General features: G+C 40.9%; 1 protein-coding gene across 2 annotated transcripts in view; it reads right to left on the bottom strand.

The window, feature by feature from the left end:
* The window catches only part of LOC126355975 (dipeptidase 1-like), a 746,627-nt gene that overhangs the window by 40,653 nt on the left and 684,706 nt on the right, over positions 1–21,268 (bottom strand). For both annotated transcript variants that reach the window (XM_050006585.1, XM_050006584.1), the window contains exons 8-10: positions 15,170–15,254; positions 14,823–14,898; positions 4,855–4,993 (exon numbers count right to left, since the gene is read on the bottom strand). In XM_050006585.1, the coding sequence (XP_049862542.1) occupies positions 4,855–4,993; positions 14,823–14,898; positions 15,170–15,254 (300 nt within the window). The remainder of the gene's footprint in view (positions 1–4,854; positions 4,994–14,822; positions 14,899–15,169; positions 15,255–21,268) is intronic.

Raw genomic sequence — 21,268 nt, forward strand, 5'->3', positions numbered from 1 at the left:
ATACTGCTGTTTACATTGAGCATTTGGTGGATATTGCACGATTTGTGTTGTATTTATATTGCGTAACTGGAAATTATCAAATATGCCTCGTTTTGGTAACAAAGTTTACAAGAAGAACAAGCCTCCTCCGAGGTATATTAGTGGAACTGTGACAATTTCTTCGACACTGGGAAATAATTCTAAAAATAGTAATGTTATTCATGAAGTGAAATCTACTCCTTTCTCCAGCAGAAGCAAGATTTTGCATGCATCAACCGAAAAATACTGCTGTTTATTGGAGAAGCGTAATGAGGATAATGTGAACGAAACAATTAACATTTCATTGCTCTCAAAGGTGATTGAGAGTTCAAAACTGTGTAAGGAATGTTGCAAATTGAATATGTCAGTAAATGTCAAGCAACACATAGGACTTGCAGCAGATATCTGTCTCCAATGTACTAGTTGTCATTAAAGTGTTTTATTTTGGCTCTCCGAATATGTCGAAATAGGCCAAGGTGAAACTGATAGTGAGAAAAGCAAGTACTATGGTGTAAATATTAGATGTGTTTATGCTCTAAGGTCAATCGGTAAGGGATACTCTGCTAGTCAAATGTTTTGTGGTGTTATGAATCTACCACCACCTCCAACGAATTTCTCAAAATATAACTCTTTGGAGGATCCTGTGTTGAAGATATTGCCCAAGAATCCATGGAAGAAACAGTAGGCGAGGCTGTGGCGGTGAATGTAGAAATTCCAGATGTTCAGAATCATCGGGACCTGACTGTCGCACTAGATGGTACGTGCCAGAAGCTCTGGCACACTTCACATAATGGGGTAATAACGCATCAACAAATGCTGATACTATAAAAGTTACAGATGTATTTAAATCCAAACACTGTAGGTGTCCTAAAAGAGTGAAGGATGAATGTGCAGAAAACTGTCGAAGAAATTACAATGGGCCTAGTGGGGCCATGGAAGTTTCCTGTGTGAAAGACATTTTCAGTCGCTCTCTTCTGTGGTACAAGCTCACTTTCTGGGTGATGTTGATCCGAAGTCTTTTGCTGCTGTACCTAAGCTGAAACCGTATGGTAATGATATTACCATTACTAAACAGGAGTGCATAGGTCACGTTCAGAAACGTATGGGAACAAGGCTTCGTCGACTGAAGACCACAATGAAAGGCCAAGTATTCAATGATGCAAAACATTTGGATGGAGCTAAAAGATTGACAGACGAGGTAATCAACAGATTGCAGAGATACTATGGACTGGCAATAAGACAAAATACTCACAGTGTTCATGCAATGGAAAAGACTGTAATGGCACTTTACTACCACACCTTATCGACTGACGAAGAACCACTACATGGACTACAGGGACTCATTTCCAGAAGCAAGTACAACAAATATCAGTGATCTGAACTTGTATACAAAGATCATCATAGTCTAACAGAAACCCATTATCAGAGATCTCTCTGCAACTGAACTTTTGAAGAAATGTCTCCATGGACTTACACAAAATCAAAATGAGAGTGTGAATAATGTAATTTGGACCAGAATACCAGTAAATGTGTTTGTGGAAATTCATACTCTTCATTTTGGAGTTTATGATGCCATTTCTACGTAAAACAAAGTAACATTATAAAGTGCAATGTGCTGCAGAATTTGGAAGTGATGCCCGGAAAGTACATGGTGAGCGTAATGATGTCGATCAACAATGAAAGGAAACGGAATGCTGAAAGGAAAGAAAAGGAGTGTGAGAGGCAAGCCAGACAAAGAATGAAAGGTGTGGAAAGAAGGCTAGATGGGGAGATGTCTAGTGGCAGTGAAAACCCCTCTTATGGTGCTGAACACAAAAATATTAATGAAACTTTGAAACTCATTTTTCAGCTAAACTATCAGAGATAAAGACTTAAAATTTTCAAGGAATGTAAACAGTGCTAATAAACACCTTGTATCGTAGCCTTTTTGTGATACATCATTATTTGAAAGATACTATGCCAAGAAATGTCAGTTATTTTCAGGAACAAAATAATTCATATCTTCCCAAAAAACACCAATAAATTAAAATCCATATGGTACGTGGAATTAAATATATGTAATATTATACTGTAAAAGTTTCATCATTCTGGGCTTCATAGTTCTTAAGAAAATGTTCCTTACATTTAACATTGGAAGTATAGGACGTTTCAGGTGCCATTAAATTATTGCGATGGTAAGATTTAATTAACTTACAAAATTGGGCACACGGCCTTATTTACTGTCATTCATTATCCTATACTCTCTCGTTTGTCCTCATTACACTTACAATGGAGTATATTATTTCCGTACAGTACTTTATAAATATGATTTACGAAAATAATCAACTGATAGTTAACACATTTTCCGCCTGTGCCATTTTGGTAATGTGATTCTAATGCTCTTGTGGTAATCTGATCGTTAATCACCTATTTCATAGATTTATGACCATAAAAGGAGGGACTCTGGAAACTACACATCCCACAAAAGCCACTAATTGTCAAAGTACGTAGCTGATTCCTGCAGACTTAATTTATCTGAGATTACTCAGTACTCAACGAAAATCTGTCCACGTAAGCGATCACCCTTTGCTGCTTCACTCAGTTCCCCTTAAACTTTCTTTGCACTTCTTCACCACAATTCATCTTCACCATACTGGCCTTGGAGGTAATCCTACTATCTCCAACTTTTCCTCTGCAGAGGAATTCTCGATGTCATCTGGGCATCCGATAAGCTGCACGTGCTCCCGCGGTTGTGCTAAACGGCGGACCCCTCACGGAGCTCAGCATTAGTTTACTTGGTGCAGCTCTTGCGAACCCAGGTCTTCTACGTTGGGGTCTCATAGCGCACCGCGAGTCCTCTGTAATAGTTAGCTATTGGCATGTTTCAGTTACCACCCAACGGCGCATCAAAGGACAGTTGTGAGTCACAGGTACTGGGGATCTTGGGTTAAGGTACGGAATCGCAAAAATGTCAAAAACTTCTGTTAGAAAATATTCACTGTTATGGTGTGATGTGCGCCCATGAGACACATGTCGTTAACCGGTAACCTCTGTGGAAACTGTCGCATTTCAATTGTTTAAGGCTTATCCAGGGAAATGAAGTTCTAGCTGGGTGGGCCCTAGCTGCGCAAGGAACGGAGATGGAACTCTCGAGCTGAAAATCATTAACTCTCAGTGGCATTGGTGTACTGCTGGTAGGCCTAACAAGAGAGCTCATGTAGCCAGTCTTCCTGCTTTAGGGGTATTTCACAGTAATTCAGATTGTAGTAACAAAAAACATACTGGTCAGAAGGCTTTTCTATTAGTTAAGTGGAAAGAGCATAGTATGATAAGGGTTCACCTTTCTGCATTCAAAAGGCTTTAGGGGGTATTGTCTGCACTTTAAAATCTGTTAAGTGACTGCGCAGTGTGACGCTGTTGGTCAAATATTGGAGATCATAACAACCAACGAAACTGCCGAAAGCTAAGGCCTCAGGGAATATGTTATTGAAACATACCAATGGAAAACGTTGAATATCTGGTAGATATTCTCGCAGAGGACCTGCACGCCGAATAGGACAAAGAAGGCACCACTGAACTAAGATGTTTAAATGAAAGACAAAATAGCGATTTGGTGGAATCAGACTCGTTCATGTTTAATTTTCCATTTATATTTACTGTCAATAGCGCGAAAGAGCAAGTATAGGAACTCTCCTTTCTAAACGTCTGGCGTTATATCCCCAACATAATGTTTTACTTACAGTTCTAGCGCTTTCAGCACACCACTCTCGGATGTAAGGGAGAAGCCATTCGTGACAAGACTGCTAAAGCCGTTTTATCGAAAGAACAGCCACAAATCATTTCTCACTTTCGAAAAGTGAAACTGGCTAGTACTATACTTCTCTAAGTTATGATTGACGTCAGTTGTTTTCATGAAAATATTTTCAGATCTTAGTTAACACGTTTCCTCAATGTATCAGTGTTAATGTTATTCTTCCCAAATCCATTTGCTAATTGCCTTTTTGTTTTATTTCTGTTTGAATAGTGTTTATTAAAAGAACTGCTTCATATCGTGTTCCGAGTCTGATGATGTATTACCATCCAGAACAACGATAAGTACGAAATAGGTTATATTCTCGTTATTTTGTAATTATTCAATATCAGAATCGTTGATTTTACAGCATATCGTTCATATTACTTCTGAGGTTAAATATTTGTAGAACGTTAATTACAACTAAGCGAGTATTGTGTACTCATGAATATATAATGCATATTGTTGTTGTTGTCTTCAGTGCTGAGACTGGTTTGATGCAGCTCTCCATGCTACTCTATCCTGTGCAAGCCGCTTCATCTCCCAGTACCTACTGCAACCTACATCCTTCTGAACCTGCTTAGTGTATTCATCTCTTGGTCTCCCTCTACGATTTTTAACCTCCACGCTGCCCTCCAATGCTATATTTGTGATCCCTTGATGTCTCAAAACATGTCCTACCAACCGATCTCATACGTTTCTCTGACTGCCGGTTTAATGTATAAATATGAATGGTTACGTTTTATTTTATTTATGTTATAACAATTCAGCCTACTGCAGGAACAACCAAGTAATATGACCAAATAATCCGACCAAACTACATTTTCATCAAGCTTAACGCTGCACTAGAGTTTCACATAAACACGTGATATCAATATCAAATATGACTGTGCAAGGGCTAGAGGAACATTTACTGTGAAGTGTTTGTGTTTAGAGAGGCGTCTGCTTCCTTAATGTAATTCTTCAGTTTTGCGTGATATAACATTAGGAATTGAAAGTAAAAGTGTTGTCAAGAAGTTGTTCACGAGTGTTTTACATCAAAACATACCCAGATACGGGTACGTTACCTTCTCAACCTCCCTGAAGACCCTGAGAAGGTTGAGGCCAGCCACCTTTTTCAGATCCTCCTCCGGCCAGTGCCCGTGCCTCAGGAGCTCCGTGAACAGCTCGGGATACATGGACACGTCTTCCAGGCCGCGCGGCGTCCTGAAGGATAATGAGACCATGATTAAGCAATTTACACAGATTCATTGACTTCATTGTGTACCACAATAAATATTAGCAAAATGAAATAATAATACCGATTCTTAACAATTACACCCTACGTCTCAGACAGAGGAGGAGGCAAGCACTTCATTATTGTTACAATGGCAAACTATGTTGCACGCAAAAAATAAGATTCTCAGAAAAAAAATCATTCGGGGTGTTTTCGTCCCGGACTTGAAGCTGTAACGTAGCTTTTCTTGAAAATTCACTTTCAAACATCGACTATTCGTATACGACTTACCTCTTCTTTGATACTTTCCTACCTTTGAATCTCTGCGTATGTAGCGGGAAAAAGCCTAAATTGCACAAATTTTAATATTTTATTTATCATAGCCTAAACGGTGGGTTAAAAATTATTTAAATAATGGCATCCTCAGTTTCGTTCGACTGTGCGTGTTCAGCATGAACTAAGCATCAGTACAGGATATTTACGAGTGGTACACACCTGGTATTTGCATTCAGAGACAGATGTCGACATGCAACGAAAGACCTAACAGAGTTCAAAAGAGGGCAAATTGTGGGGGCCCGAATAACTGGAACATCAGTAACCAAGACAGCCAACTTATTGAATATTTCAAGAGCAACTGTTTCAACAGTCATGACAGCCTACAAAAAACGTGGAAAAATATCATCATGTTAACGCAAATCAAAACAAATAACTGAGATCTTCTTATGATAACACGATTTGTGTCAAAGCAACACAAAACTATAGCAGCTAAAGTGAATGCAGAACTCAATAGCCATCTTCGAGACTCCGTATCTACTGACACTGTCTGCCAAGTATTCCATAAAGAGAATCTACATGGAGGAGCTGCTATATTGACACCATTTTTGACGACAACCAAGGCAAAGAAGCGTAAAAGGTGGTGTCAGGAGCATAAATCCTGGACGGCTCATCAGTCGAGACACGCCATATGGTCTGATTAATCAATGTTTACGTTATTTCCAACATCGGGCCTGGTCTAATTCTGGAGAATGCCAAAAGAAGCCTACAATCTTGATTGCTTGATTCCAACGGCTAGGCGTGGAAGTGGAAGTGCTAATTCAATTACTGAATAATTAGCAGTTACACCTCACGCAGAATGCAGCGACCAAGAGGCCATTAGCAAACTGCTCGCTGTTTACATCGACGTAAATTGCTACAGTTCATTTTTGATATCATTAATACCAAAAAGACATGACTCTGGATATCCAAAATCGTTCCTTACATACGATCAAAATGACGTGAGAAAGCACTTCTTCAATAGGGAACAACGAGCGTAGACAAAATTTGGTGACTACACCTCTCATAACTCCAGCAACACCAAGAAGATGTGTTCATGGAAATGGAATTCAAATTTCTAATTAATGTGCCTAAAATGCAGCCTCAATCATACTAGAGTTCACCAGACGACCATTTTTATTGTGCTCAATCTGCTACCCATTCATTGCTAACTTTCATTGTTCCTAATAAGTAAGATCTGTTGCAGCTTCCATCCTAAGTGTTAGAAACTGCCAGAATGGCAATTACACTAAAAAATGTAGATGAAAAGGGGATTCGGTTGATGATTTGTTATCCGAACCTGACTTGAGGTAAAGACTGGAAGCTCAAGATCGAAGTTCTGACTAATAATACACTCCTGGAAATTTAAATAAGAACACTGTGAATTCATTGTCCAAGGAAGGGGAAACTTTATTTAAACATTGCTGGGGTCAGATACATCACATGATCACACTGACAGAACCACAGGCACATACACAGACAACAGAGCATGCACAATGTCGGCACTAGTACAGTGTATATCCACCTTTCGCAGCAATGCAGGCTGCTATTCTCCCATGGAGACGATCGTAGAGATGCTGGATGTAGTCCTTGCCATGCCATTTCCACCTGGCGCCTCAGTTGGACCAGCGTTCGTGCTGGACGTGCAGACCGCGTGAGACGACCCTTCATCCAGTCCCAAACATGCTCAATGGGGGACAGATCCGGAGATCTTGCTGGCCAGGGTAGTTGACTTACACCTTCTAGAGCACGTTGGGTGGCACGGGATACATGCGGACGTGCATTGTCCTGTTGGAACAGCAAGTTCCCTGCCGGTCTAGGAATGGTAGGACGATGGGTTCGATGACGGTTTGGATGTACCATGCACTATTCAGTGTCCCCTCGACGATCACCAGAGGTGTACGGCCAGTGTAGGAGATCGCTCCCCACACCATGATGCCGGGTGTTGGCCCTGTGTGCCTCGGTCGTATGCAGTCCTGATTGTGGCGCTGACCTGCACGGCGCCAAACACGCATACGACCATCATTGGCACCAAGGCAGAAGCGACTCTCATCGCTGAAGACGACACGTCTCCATTCGTCCCTCCATTCACGCCTGTCGCAACACCACTGGAGGCGGGCTGCACGATGTTGGGGCGTGAGCGGACACGGCCTAACGATGTGCGGGACCGTAGCCAAGCTTCATGGAGACGGTTCCGAATGGTCCTCGCCGATACCCCAGGAGCAACAGTGTCCCTAATTTGCTGGGATGTGGCGGTGAGGTCCCCTAAGGCACTGCGAAGGATCCCACGGTCTTGGCGTGAATCCGTGCGTCGCTGCGGTCCGGTCCCAGGTCGACGGGCACGTGCACCTTGCGCCGACCACTGGCGACAACATCGATGTACTGTGGAGACCTCACGCCCCATGTGTTGAGCAATTCGGCGGTATGTCCACCCGGCCTCCCGCATGCCCACTATACGCCCTCGCACAAAGTCCGTCAACTGCACATACGGTTCACGTCCACGCTGTCGCGGCATGCTACCAGTGTTAAAGACTGCGATGGATCTCCGTAGCCCACGGCAAACTGGCTGACACTGACGGCGGCGGTGCACAAATGCTGCGCAGCTAGCGCCATTCGACGGCCAATACCGCGGTTCCTGGTGTGTCCGCTGTGCCGTGCGTGCGATCATTGCTTGTACAGCCCTCTCAAAGTGTCTGGAACAAGTATGGTGGGTTCGACACACCGGTGTCAATGTGTTCTTTTTTACATTTGCAGGAGTGTACTTTGTATGAGACATTTAATACGCAAATAACATTTGAAGACAGACATTACATTCCACAGTTCGTCAAACAAATGTAATCATAGAGTCTATGTTGAATTAATGGTGAGAAAATTCTCTTCGCTGATGACAGCAATATTATAGTCACTGAGAGAATAAGAGAACTCCTTACCGAGAAAGCAAATGAAACTCTCAAGGAAGTTTACGATTGGTCAATAAGCAACAAATTGACATTAAACATAAAGAAAACTAATGCCATGAACTTCAGTTTGAAGAGGAAAAATGACAATGTTAAATTAAATGTAGATGGCACCTCTATAGACTGTGTAACAAATGCAAAATTTCTAGGAATGAATATTGACTCTCAGCTGAAGTGGTGCGAACACACAAAGGTACTTGCAAACAGAATGTCATCAGCATGTTATGCCCTTAGAATTCTATCATCTGTGTGTAACATGCAGTGTCTTTTAGTTACATATTATTCATATGTACACTCAATTCTTAGCTATGGCATTCTTTTTTGGGGAACAAATCCACAAAATATGAACACAATTTTCAAACTCCAGAAAAGAGCCATAAGAATAATAGCCAGAAATAGTAGTCGAGCTCATTGTAAAGATCTGTTCAAAACACTGGGAATTTTAACTGCTCCATGTGAACACATTTACCAGTAAGTTGTACACATCAAAAGTAACATTGGCAATTACTGCACAAACAGCTCTGTCCATGACCATGCAACAAGAGATAGACTCAACTTACATTTACCAAGAAAAAATAAACATAAAACTCAAAACAGCATTTTCTACCAAGGAATAAAACTGTACAATAAATTACCAAAAGGGATTAAAGAAATTTCAAAAATACACTTATTTAAGAAGGCAGCTAAAAAGTACCTGTTATGCAATACATATTATACATTGAAGGATTACTTAGATAAAGCAGAGTAGGGGTTTGATAAAAAAATGTTATACAAACAAATAATAATAATAATGATGATTATAAAACATCCAATATTCCACATAACACCTTCACTTTATTATTTTTCTTCTTTTTTCCTATCTAGAGACACTCTCCCCTCAAGCTCTGCATAGCGCAATACTAACTCCTCTTCCTCTTTCTGAGCTCAACATCTCACTCATTATGAAGGGATGCTGACTCAGTTTTTCAGGATAGCAAATGGGAACTTGCAGTACAGAAAATGGCCCAAGGATCACCTGTGTGTGTGTGTGTGTGTGTGTGTGTGTGTGTGTGTGTGTGTGTGTGTGTGTGTGTGTGTGTATGTAGTGAGTGAAGTGTTATGAAATAATGTGTGTATAGTGTGTGCAGTGACTGATAGTGAAATATGAGTGAATAGTGTGGCATTACATTATTTAATGAGTTATTTGTAAATAAATTATTGTATACCAGGAGTAAAATCTAATGATTGTCTCTAACTAGAAGTCTGTAAATATATGTGTATACGAATTAGCTTATTGTAAATTGATCTAAGCTTGTAAATACTTTGACATGTCTTATATCCTTGTAAAAAGAGATCTACGGATGTATAAAACTACTACTACTACTACTACTACTAATAAAGGAACACTCAGAAAATGATCTACAAACTAGATTTTATTTCTGACAGGAAAACGGCTCTTTTAATAATGGTATTGATGTCATAGGTGTTCGAAGTGGCGAAGTCGTGAGGTACAGGGCTCTTAGGTGAAAGAACGGCGGCTCAGATTCTCATATAAACTTTGATTCAATTCTTCACGTCAACTGAACGGATTCAGTCTTAGGAAGTGTTTTCCTTATTCCCACACCACCACCCCCACCCTCACCACCCCTAATACCCACAGTATGAGCGTAATAGCTTCAGTCCGGAACCGAGCGACAGCTACGGTCGCAGGTTCGATTCCTGCCTCAGGCATGGATGTGTGTGATGTCCTTAGGTTAATTTGGTTTAAGTAGTTCTAAGTCTGATCTCAGATGGTAAGTGCAATAGTGCTAAGATCCATTTGAACCATTGTTTTTGAGCGTGATCACAGCATAAACCTCTTCGTCAACTAATGCTTAACTCATAATATTGCATCCGTTTCTATTGTTCTGGCCTAACCACAAGCGCCGGAACGAAGATGCAGTACGCAAGGCCAGAGAAGGCGGTGAGGAAAGATCGGCGAATGGTGCGCAGAATTGGACCGCACCGCACTAAGACCGACACCGGGAAGAAATGAATATAAGCGCCGCTCCTGCTGGCATCGGCTGCTGAGATCGGCCCAGTCTGCAACGGACGTTAGTGCTACGCTATCAGATTGTCGTGATCCATATCAAGTGATTACTTGGACTTTATGTGTAGCAATAACTTTACTGACATCTTGGCTATTCGGGAATCCTGCCGGATGTTCGCGTCGTTCTCGCACGATATTTACCGTTTTCATGTCGCCTCTCGCTAGCAACATTTGCTATAATCCGAGATATGTATTGTCAGTTTGCTTCCTAGAAATAAAATTACTAATGTTATTGGTTTGAATTGTTGTAAACCATTCCGAGTTCGCAAAATCCTTCAGGCACCCTATAAGCAACGAGTGGGCAACACACCAGAGTTATAATGTTATATATATATCCTCCTTGCAGATGTTGCATATTTGCGTAAACTTTTCACTTTTGCTGCCAATCTAACTGGCATGTCCGGAAATAAATAGTGGAACTGCAGTTGTGTACGTTCATGAGCCACATCTAATTATAAACATGTAGTTTACAACTCTGTATATTCTCATTAGACTACGGTTTTGTTCCAGACTTTTATGTTCTAATAGCAAAATGTTACTTTATTCCTCGGACTAATGAATACACCCGGGTCTAGCCCACATTTAAACAAGGAGCTAAATTACGTATCTTACTCTCAAACTATTTTTCGGACAGCATCATGTAGCCACCGAAAATTTAGGGTGTGACCACGATTAAAATTTACGTTAAGGAAATGGAAATGCCCCAAGCAGTTTACGTTCCAAACATTTTACAAGTAAACCTGCGACTAAAATACAACAAAACAAAAATATTTTTGACAGGTTTACGAGTAACATCCAGACTAAATGGGGTACCCAGGACGTAGTAAAACCAGTCATGTTACGAAAGCTAGAGAGAAGCCTCGGATACAGAACAGACACCCAATGTAACGAACCAAACATAGAAACGGACTACGATTTGCAACGCGGAATGTGCACTCTCTGTACAAACCAGGGGTGGCAGTAACTTAAGTTAGAGAATTGGAAAAGTAGAAAATGTTGGTCGTTGCCCTGCAGGCAATTCGATGGGAAGGTACAGTGCCCACAGGCGTAGAAAATTACACAATATTTTATGGGGAAGCAGTCAATCACAGTTTTGGAACAGGTTTCTGTGTTAACGAAGAAGTTGTACCAATGGCAAAGAATTTTACGGCAGTGAATCAAACAATGTCAGTTCTAACTCTATCAATGAAAAATCACCAAGTTTCCATTGTGAACTGTCATCCACAAACAGAGGAAATTGATCAATTAAAGGATATATTCTATGTTGATCTGGAAGATGGTATGCATTCCATCCCTAAAAACTGCTGCAGAATTCTCATCGGTGATTTTAATGTAAAGTTTGGAAAGGAGACCAGTTTTATTCCCATAATAAGCCTTGATAGTCTGCATTACAGTAGTAACGATAACGGAATAAATCTAGTTAGCTCTAGCACGTGCATGGACTTGTTTATCAATACCACTAACTTCCCACATCGTCACGTGCCCAAAGGAACATGGCTATGCCTAGATGGGAAAATAGTCAACCAAATAGACCACGTAACTATTAACGCAGAAGCCAGGTTTAGGATTATGGATGTAAGAAATTTCCGTGGGGTTGAGTGTGGTTCAACTCAGAGTCACCCTGAAACCAAACCAAAGAAGTAAACTAAAGAAAGTGGCACGTTGAGAAATAGAAAAAGTAGCACAGGGAGAAACCAAGAATGGACTTCAAGTTGAGATCAGTAATCGTTTTACTGTACTGCCTCAAACAGAGGACTCAGATGTAAATTAGCAATAGGAAGATTACAAATGCTGCAGGAGTAGTCATTGGAAAAACAGTGGCTCGGAAGAAGAAATGATTCATTGAGGTCTGTGAACAGGCGGTCAGCAAAAGAAAAGAAGCCCGTGACAAGTGGTTACAGTCAGCAGCTGATCAGAGCAGTAAGGCTGAATTTGACAGAGTCCGAAGATAAACACAAGCGTTATTGCGGAGAGAAAAGAGGAAGTTCGTGAGTGGGATTATTACAGAAGCAGAAGAAGACTTCCAGGGAAGGAGCATGATTAACATGTAGAGAAAGGTGAACTACCTGAGGAAAACTTATAAACCCAAGGGGAAATTCATAAAAAAATGGCCATGGAGAGATTCTGACAAATGGAAATCAAATTGCAAGGAGATAGGAAGAATATTTCAGTGACTTGTTAAATTGTGAAGACCCAACGACACTCTTTAACTTCCCCCTGCCACAGAAAACAGACCCTGTATATCCACCGCCAAGTGTAGAAGAGATCAGGAACCAGATGAAAACGCTTAAAAGAGACAGAAGCCCAGGAAAAGATGGCTTCAACGCTGAAATAATTCAGGAAGGGGGTGAATATTTTATCGCAAAGATTCAAACATTAATAGATACCATTTGGAACACAAAACATTCCACATGACTGGAGCAACGCACTAAACTGTCTCATCAACAAGACGAATGAACGAATGAAATGTGAGAACTACCGTGTTATCGCTCTGCTCAATATTTGTTGTAACATCTTCTCAAGCTGTCCTCTAGATCGCAGACTCGGGAGGCTTGTCAGTGTTTGCGTGGCTGACCCTCCCTCCCCTCGTCGGAGGTTACAGTCCTCCCTTGGGCATGGGTGTGTGTGTGTGTTGTCCTTAGCGTGTAAGTTAGGTTAAGTGGTGTATAACCCGAGAGACCGATGGCCTCAGCAGTTTGGTCACATAGGAACTTACTACAAATTACAAATTTCCATAAGTTTGTCAGGATATTTCAAAATAAAAATCTACAAAACACTCCTACAGCCAGCAGTACTATAGGGATTTGCCACGTGGAATACAACAAGCAAGATCTGAATAGACCGAAGATATTGGAAAGGGAAGTCCTTCGGAAATTTTTGGGCCCATTTGCGATAATGAGAGTGAAAATGGAGGATTCATCACAATATAGAGTTGTATGATATTTGCAAAGAGCCTAAAATCCTGATTATAATGAAGACATGACGACTGCAGTGGGCAGGGCATGTTGCTCGAATGCACGACCACCGATGGCTGAAAGCTCTACTGAACAGAAAACCAAGCAGCAGAAGACCCGTAGGAAGGCTTAGAACTCGATGGAGTGACTGCGCATCCAAAGACCTTCAGAGAGTGGGACTGCTCGAAGGATGGCAGAAAGGACATGCTGAATGGAGACAATCCGTCAAAGCAGCCCGCGGTCCATTAGGCCTGATCGCGTAAAGTAGAGTAAAGTAGGTAAGTTAGATATGAATAACATTGATTAACGCTATATTAATTGATCACTGAATTTCGAGGACAGTTGGGGATGCTATTGTAACTAGAGGATAGTGCAGATAGAAAAGTGTTATTTCCTGGTCGGTGTTTCAGTCTAGTGACTTATTTCACAATAACATGGACGAATTCACTCTACAAACCAACGTAACCAGTTTGCGGCATCTGCTACTATTCTTGTTGTTCTAGACATGAGTTTTTGTTTTGTACAGCGGTTGTATATATTACCAGTTCTATGTCTTTCAGTGTTATGCAGCACATTAAAGCCGTTCTGTGGGCACTGCTAATTTGTCAGTTACAGAGTGTTCCAGTGAGTAAAAATCTGTATATATTAAAAGCTAGCTACATAATGTGCGAACGGTTATACTATACTTCAAAGGCCATGCACCATGTTTGATACTGAAACGGAATGGCTACCACTAAAGAACACGTGGTATTTTCAGATTAAATGAATTACTTTCTTACCTTAAGAACTATACTAGTCTCTAAAATGAAAATTAGTGGTAGTTGCCAACACCTTTGTTTCAAAACATTTACAGCATTGATTTTTGATAAAACATCTGCTTAATACGAGTTCACTTACTGGTTACTGGTGTGTAATAAGGTAATAATATCGCAACAGACTACCATATATATCACTGACAAGATTTTCTCAATTTCAGCACTTTGAAATTTGAATAGAGTATGTTTTATTCCTAGTTTCACACTGTGTTGTACCTAGGAATAGATTTTCACGTTAGGAAAACTTTATTTTTCCGGAGAAATCTTTTCAGTTTCGGAGAAAGACTGCGACATACATAAAATGTACGCTATCACTTGAAAATAGTGTAAGATAACATTAAACCTCTAGTACATGGCAAACTGCAAAGTATGAAATTTTTCACAGCGACAATGCTATTCTCTACTCTCTTACCTGTATCATTACAGTAACATTAAAATGTCATTTTAAGAGCTTCAACTTACACTCTTAACAATCTGCAGTTAGAAAGGGGCTGGCTCCAGGAGAATAATTATCTGGACGATATCATAGCAGAATAGCTGTTACAACCGTATAGACTGAAATGATACTTTCTGTACGAGAGAAAATCCCACAAGAGAGCATACATTTACGAAAGAGTGGATTTCCAATAAATACGTAAGGTCAGTATATAAAACATAGCTATCTCTGAACGAAATATCTACAGTGAATGGCTGTTGCGAAGGTTTGTACTCACATGTTTATTCCATCGAAATCGCCTCCAACACCGATGTGGTCAACTCCGATCAAATTTCTAATGTAGTTAATGTGTTCTGAAAATTAGCAAAAGTTATGTGTTTAAAACCAAATATCTCAAAGAATTCTTATTTCGGTTTATATACTACTGTTGCCTTAAGAAATAAAGCTGTGGATAAAGGAATTTAATAATTGCTATAAATTAATTAAATTCATTTAACTAAAATTATTTACGAAAGGATCCTAGGTGTTTGTTTTTAAAGTTTCCTCAAAACGAGGAAGAAAATGATCACTACACACATGAAGAATTAAAACATGGCGCTTGGAGACATATCCGCCCAAACTCACCTGCTACGTCGGAAACTGACGCCTTTGGCCCACATTTCACGAAGTAGTTATAGAAAGTAACCATCACGAGTCCGCGGTTGCTCGCCTGTTTGTAAACAAGAACAGATATCTGAGAATTTTTGGTTTCACAAGAGTGCAGTAAAATGTGAATAAAGGTTTTAACATTAATATATCTTCGAACACATACAGGCCCCTAGGCTAAATCACTTGCTTTGAGAGAACTTAGTGTTGGTTGCTCACTGTGCTCACCAGATACAGTAAAAAGAAACTGGAAAAGAGCATGTCGAAAATCTGAAATGAAAATGATCAAAATAATGCCTTTTACTCAACTCCGCACTTTGTACTCGCAACGGTTATCATAACATACCATTACAAAAAAGTAGCCTCTTTTTCGTAGGTTATACAAATTCTTAAATTGCCCTATACATTTCCGGGCAAACAAAAATTCCGTTTACACTGTAGGACCATTTCTATCACTGCCTTGAGATTCAAACTGTATAATAAGAATGCCTTGAGCTTCAAACTGTATAATAAGAAATTATTTCAAACTTAACAAGAAAACAAAACAAAAAATTTCGATGAACGTATGTTTCAAAATTTTGAAAATGTCATTCCAAAACTGTTAACATTATTATAGTTATTTCCATATTTATTGGATGACAATTTGGAAACATATGGAAATTAAATTTTTAGTGTAATATGACTTGCACAGGACATATAGATTGATGTCTTATTACATGTTTGTGCTGCAACATATGCGTCGCTTATCGTCTGGGTTTAACTTAATAGTGCCTGTTGAAGGAGTTCTGTCCTGCAAGCTCTTTGCGATTTGTTTAAAGGTTACTGACTTGACTGTCAAAGTGTGGGAACACAGATATTTAGCACAGAGGTTGGGTATCATTTTACCTGTGTGATATGCTACGGTACTTCCACTGAAAAAATTAAAAATTTAAGACTAAAGAAACTATAGTATTTTTATTTCAGAATTTATTGCGTGGTTTGTGAAAAACCCATATCTCTCATTATATTGTATTGAACAACAAGGAAGATATTTAAGTGGCAGTTAAAACAATTTTGAGGAGACTTCAAAGTCGAGACCTGCTATACAATGTTCCTTTCCTAATACTGGTTTTTTCAACATTACAATTATTCGCTCCACCGCTTTACTTTGTCATATGCTTTACACGGCACTAAATGTATTGTGAAGAATTTGAATAATTTGAGTTTAACAAATTGCAGTACAAGCGGATTATGTTATCAGAAGTAGATGTAGAACCTAACATATAATTCTATAATATACTGAAGTGCTTCGCTTCGGACCAAGTATTATTTATTAAAAATACCTGAATGGTGGACAGTCAGTGATTAAGCGAAAGTGTTTTCGTTTTGTTTGAAAGTGTTTTCTGTTCTCTATCGCACCTTCACGCTGGAGATAGAATTGAATTCAATAAGTAAATTGTTAATTCCACCCCAACGTTATCAGTTAATTAAATCCTGTTGCCCAATGAGGTAAACCGAATTGGTGATAACTAACAAAGTTATGATGTGATGACAATACAGACCACAGATGCCCATCTGTCTGTGGGTGTATATGTTTAATTATTTTATTTTTTATTTGGTCTGATCTACAAAAAATGTAAGCGCAGGAATATTCATTGCCATTATTACTAACATCCACTTTGCATAACGTATGGAGAATTACCTAATGGCTGTCCCAGTTTTAGGAGATTCCTACAGTCCCGTAAGAAGCAGTGAACAGAATATACGATACTTTTCTATCCAGGTCAGTGGTTCTTTGACAATAATGACGGTATAAGTACATAATGTGAGTTTGCAACTATGTCTGCTAGATATAAATTTATTTCATATTACTTAATAAGGCTATCACAAATATATAAATCGTCAGATCTCTGCAAAGACATTTGTATGTCCATCCGTTGTATCACTGAGGTACTGTGCATGAAGAAATCTGTAAGTGCTAGATACATCAGAACGGACTACCAGTTCAGTCAGTCTCTGATTAACTTTAGTAATTAGTTAGAACTACTTACATTTGATGTATTAAAACTGATTGAAATATATGGTAGAAACAGATATTCATTGGAATATTTTACTAGGCGGTCACGCAGAAGTTTAAACCTTTTTCTGAAGTCTTAATTCCCATTTACTGCACTGTGTGTGTGTGTGTGTGTGTGTGTGTGTGTGTGTGGGCGCGCTCTCATTTGAGCGTGCTTGTGTGTAAGTGTGTGGTTCTGTATAAAGGCCTTTTTGCTAAAAAGCTATTGATATACAGATATGACACAGGATGTTTTAATAAATATAAATTTCAGTAAATCATAGGAAGGACAGCTGCTGAAGTAATATCGCCCTGGATGGATAAATACACACGTAGAAAAATGTTTTCCATCACCCCGGTTCCTAGAACTTCTGTATGTATTTTATCTCAGACACAGTCCCTTTGACTGTTCAGAGATGTCACTAAACCCTCCCAAAGATCTAAACAACCATGCATGAGCAACACCTATTAGACGGAGCGGGTCTGACAGCCGATCACTTCCAGTCATTCAACCGTGGATTAGGTACACGGCCCGTGTCGTCTGTAGTTAAGCATGCTTAGACTGTCAATACCGCGGTTCGATGGCGTCCGCATTGTTACTTTGTGCCAGGAAGGGTTCTCGACAAGGGAAGTGTCCAGTCGTCTTCGAGTGTACCAAAGTAATGGTGTTCGAGCATGGAGGTGATACAGAGAGACAGGAACTGTAGATGACATGCCTTACTCAGGCCGCCCAAGGGCTAATACTGCAGTGGTTGGCAGCTACTACGCATTATGGCTCGGTGGAACCCTGACAGCTACGCCACCATGTTTAACAAAGCTTTTTGTGCTGCCACAGGACGTCGTGTGACGACTCAAACTGTGCGCAGTAGGTTGCATGATGCGCAGCTTCACTCCCGACGTCCTAGGCGAGGTGCATCTTTGCAACCACGACACCATGCATCGCGGTACGGATGCGTCCAATACCATGCCGAATGGACCCCTCAGGATTGGCATCACGTTCTCTTCAGCAATGAATGTGACATATGCCTGCAAGGAGACATTCGTCGGAGACGAGTTTGGAGGCAACACGGTCAGGCTGAACGCTTTAGACACACTGTTCAACGACTGCAAAAAGGTGGAGGTTCCCTGCTGTTTTTGAGTGGGCGTCCAATACCATGCCGAATGGACCCCTCAGGATTGGCATCACGTTCTCTTCAGCAATGAATGTGACATATGCCTGCAAGGAGACATTCGTCGGAGACGAGTTTGGAGGCAACACGGTCAGGCTGAACGCTTTAGACACACTGTTCAACGACTGCAAAAAGGTGGAGGTTCCCTGCTGTTTTTGAGTGGGCGACGTACACCGCTGGTGGTAGTGGAAGGTGCCGTAACAGCTGTACGATATATGAATGCCATCATCCATTCAATAGTGCAAACATATTAGCAGCATATTGGCTCAGCATTCGTCTTCATAGACGACTAATCGCGCCCCCATCATGCACATCCTTCATGATTACAACATCGCTCGACTAGAGTGGCCAGCATGTTCTCCAGACATGAACTCTATCGAACATGCCTAGGATACCAGAATGAGATTTTCACTCTGCAGCGGAGTGTGCGCTGATATGAAACTTCCTGGCAGATTAAAACTGTGTGCCCGAACGAGACTCGAACTCGGGACCTTTGCCTTTCGCGGGCAAGATGGTTAGCACTTGCCCGCGATAGGCAAAGGTCCCGAGTTCGAGTCTCGGTCGGGCACACAGTTTTAATCTGCCAGAAAGTTTCATATCAGCGCACACTCCGCTGCAGAGTGAAAATCTCATTCTGGAAACGTCCTCCATGCTGTGGCTAAGCCATGTCTCCGCTGTATCCTTTCTTTCAGGAGTGCTAGTTCTCCAGGTTCGCAGGAGAGCTTCTGTAAAGTTTGGAAGGTAGGAGACGAGTTACTGGCAGAAGTAAAGCCGTGAGTACCGGGCGTATGTCGTGCTTCGGTAGCTCAGATGGTAGAGCACTTGCCCGCGAAAGGCAAATTTCCCGGATTCGAGTCACGGTCCGGCACACAGTTTTAATCTGCCAGGAAGTTTCGTGCCTAGGAGAGTTTGAAGAGGGCTGTTTATGGACGACGTGACTCACCAACCATTCTGAGGGATCCACGCCGAATCGTTGTTGAGGAGTGGGACAATATGGACAAAATTGCCTTGATGAACGTGTAGATAGTATGGCACGACGATTACAGGAATGCTTCAATGCAAGAGGGCGTGCTACTGGGTATTAGATCTACCGGTATGTACAACAGTCTGGACCACAACCTCTCAAGGTCTTGCTGTATGGTGGTACCAAATGAAGTGTGTGTTTTCATGAGCAATAAAAAGAGCGGAAATGATGTTTATGTTGATCTCTGTTCCAATTTTCTGTACAGGTCCCGGAACCCTCGGAACCGAGGTGATGCAAAACCTTATTTGATGTGTGCATAAAATTAGTCTGAAAAGTAACATATTGAATTGTCTAGAGGAAGAGATGACTGAAGCTGCAAAACACAAACCATTCGACGAAGTACTGTGCTCTGTTCTGAGTTTGGTCAGGATTACTCAACAGCATCTGAGCTGTGCAAAGACTTCGAGTCTTTCGTCACCAGCAAACGCTGATCGAACGGCGTTTGCTGTCTCTCTTCTTCATAGTGAAGTTTAGCTCTGTTCCTCAACTATGATAAGACAGCAAGTGCACCCTTGGTATCCTGTTTTATAAGTATTCTCAGAGTTGGTTCTTGGGCTGCGAAGCACTCTACCTGACTTAAATGGTGACGCACCCAGAAGGAAAGAAGGGAAAGAATAGAAAATTCAGGAGTTGAGGGGCTATGTGATCTTATTTCGGTGATTACAAAAATTGATTCGGATTTGCAAAGTTTGCAGTACACTTACAAGCTCGATATGGACACCCTCTGACATGGATGTTAGCACAGATTTGGATGGTAGGGGTGTAAAAATCCATTACATCTTCTCCTGAGACAGGACGGCCCACAACTGCTGCAACTGATCAGTAACATGCTCAATACAGGCACAGGGACCTAGTTGGCTTTAGATCTGGCCCCTCACTTGTTCTATCGGGGCAGATCTAGGATCTTGTCGGCTATGGAGGCATTTTAATATCACAGATGGATCATAGAGACACGTGTTAAATGTGAACGAGTATTGTACAAATTAAATTAAAATTTATATTTTTGTAATTTTGACGCTTTTTACCAAGTATTATCTGCTATATATATTATTTAACTTAAGTGCGACTTAGATGAAATCTGACAACGTTTTTGAACAGAACTCAACTGTAAATGAACGTTACTTATGGTATCTGCGACATGCAAACAGCCTTGATGCTGACCGAGCGAGGTGGCGCAGTGGTTAGCACACTGTACTCGCATTGGGGAGGACAACGCTTCAATCCCATCTCCGACCATCCTGATTTCCGTGATTTCCCTAAATCCTTTCAAGCAAATGCCGGGATGGTTCCTTTGAAAGGGCACGGCCGATTTCCTTCCCCGTCCTTCCCTAACCCGAGCTTGCGCTCCGTCTCTAATGACCTCGTTGTCGACGGGACGTTAAACACTTATCTCCTCCTCTTCCTTGATGCTGGTGTAATCATATATCTTGAAGAGTCGTTCCCTTCGCCTAAGATAATTCTATAATATCGCATGTACAGTAGTTAATCCGTTCTTTTGTTACCTCGTGATGACCTGACACTGTGATGCGGTGCTTCTTTTCTGTCTCCATATAAATTTGTTGTCAACAGACAATATTGAAAATAAGAAATTTGAATTTCCTTGTAGGTGTAACACACTTGTCAACTATTGTCAGACCCTCTTCACTTCACTGCACTAATTTTGTCCACCCAGGCAGAGTATACCTCTTCTCACGTTTATAAACCAATGTCAGTCCTATCTTACAGCCTTCTTATACTGCCTTCCCAAAGTTAATTAAACAATTATCTCTTCACCAAAATCGATCTAACCAGTCCTACTACGTTGCAGTCTGGTGTTCGGCCTTATCTGTCGCCATCCATCTTGCCCCCGC

The sequence above is a fragment of the Schistocerca gregaria genome, chromosome 3 (assembly GCF_023897955.1).
Source record: "Schistocerca gregaria isolate iqSchGreg1 chromosome 3, iqSchGreg1.2, whole genome shotgun sequence".
NCBI classification, from domain to species: Eukaryota; Metazoa; Arthropoda; class Insecta; order Orthoptera; family Acrididae; genus Schistocerca; species Schistocerca gregaria.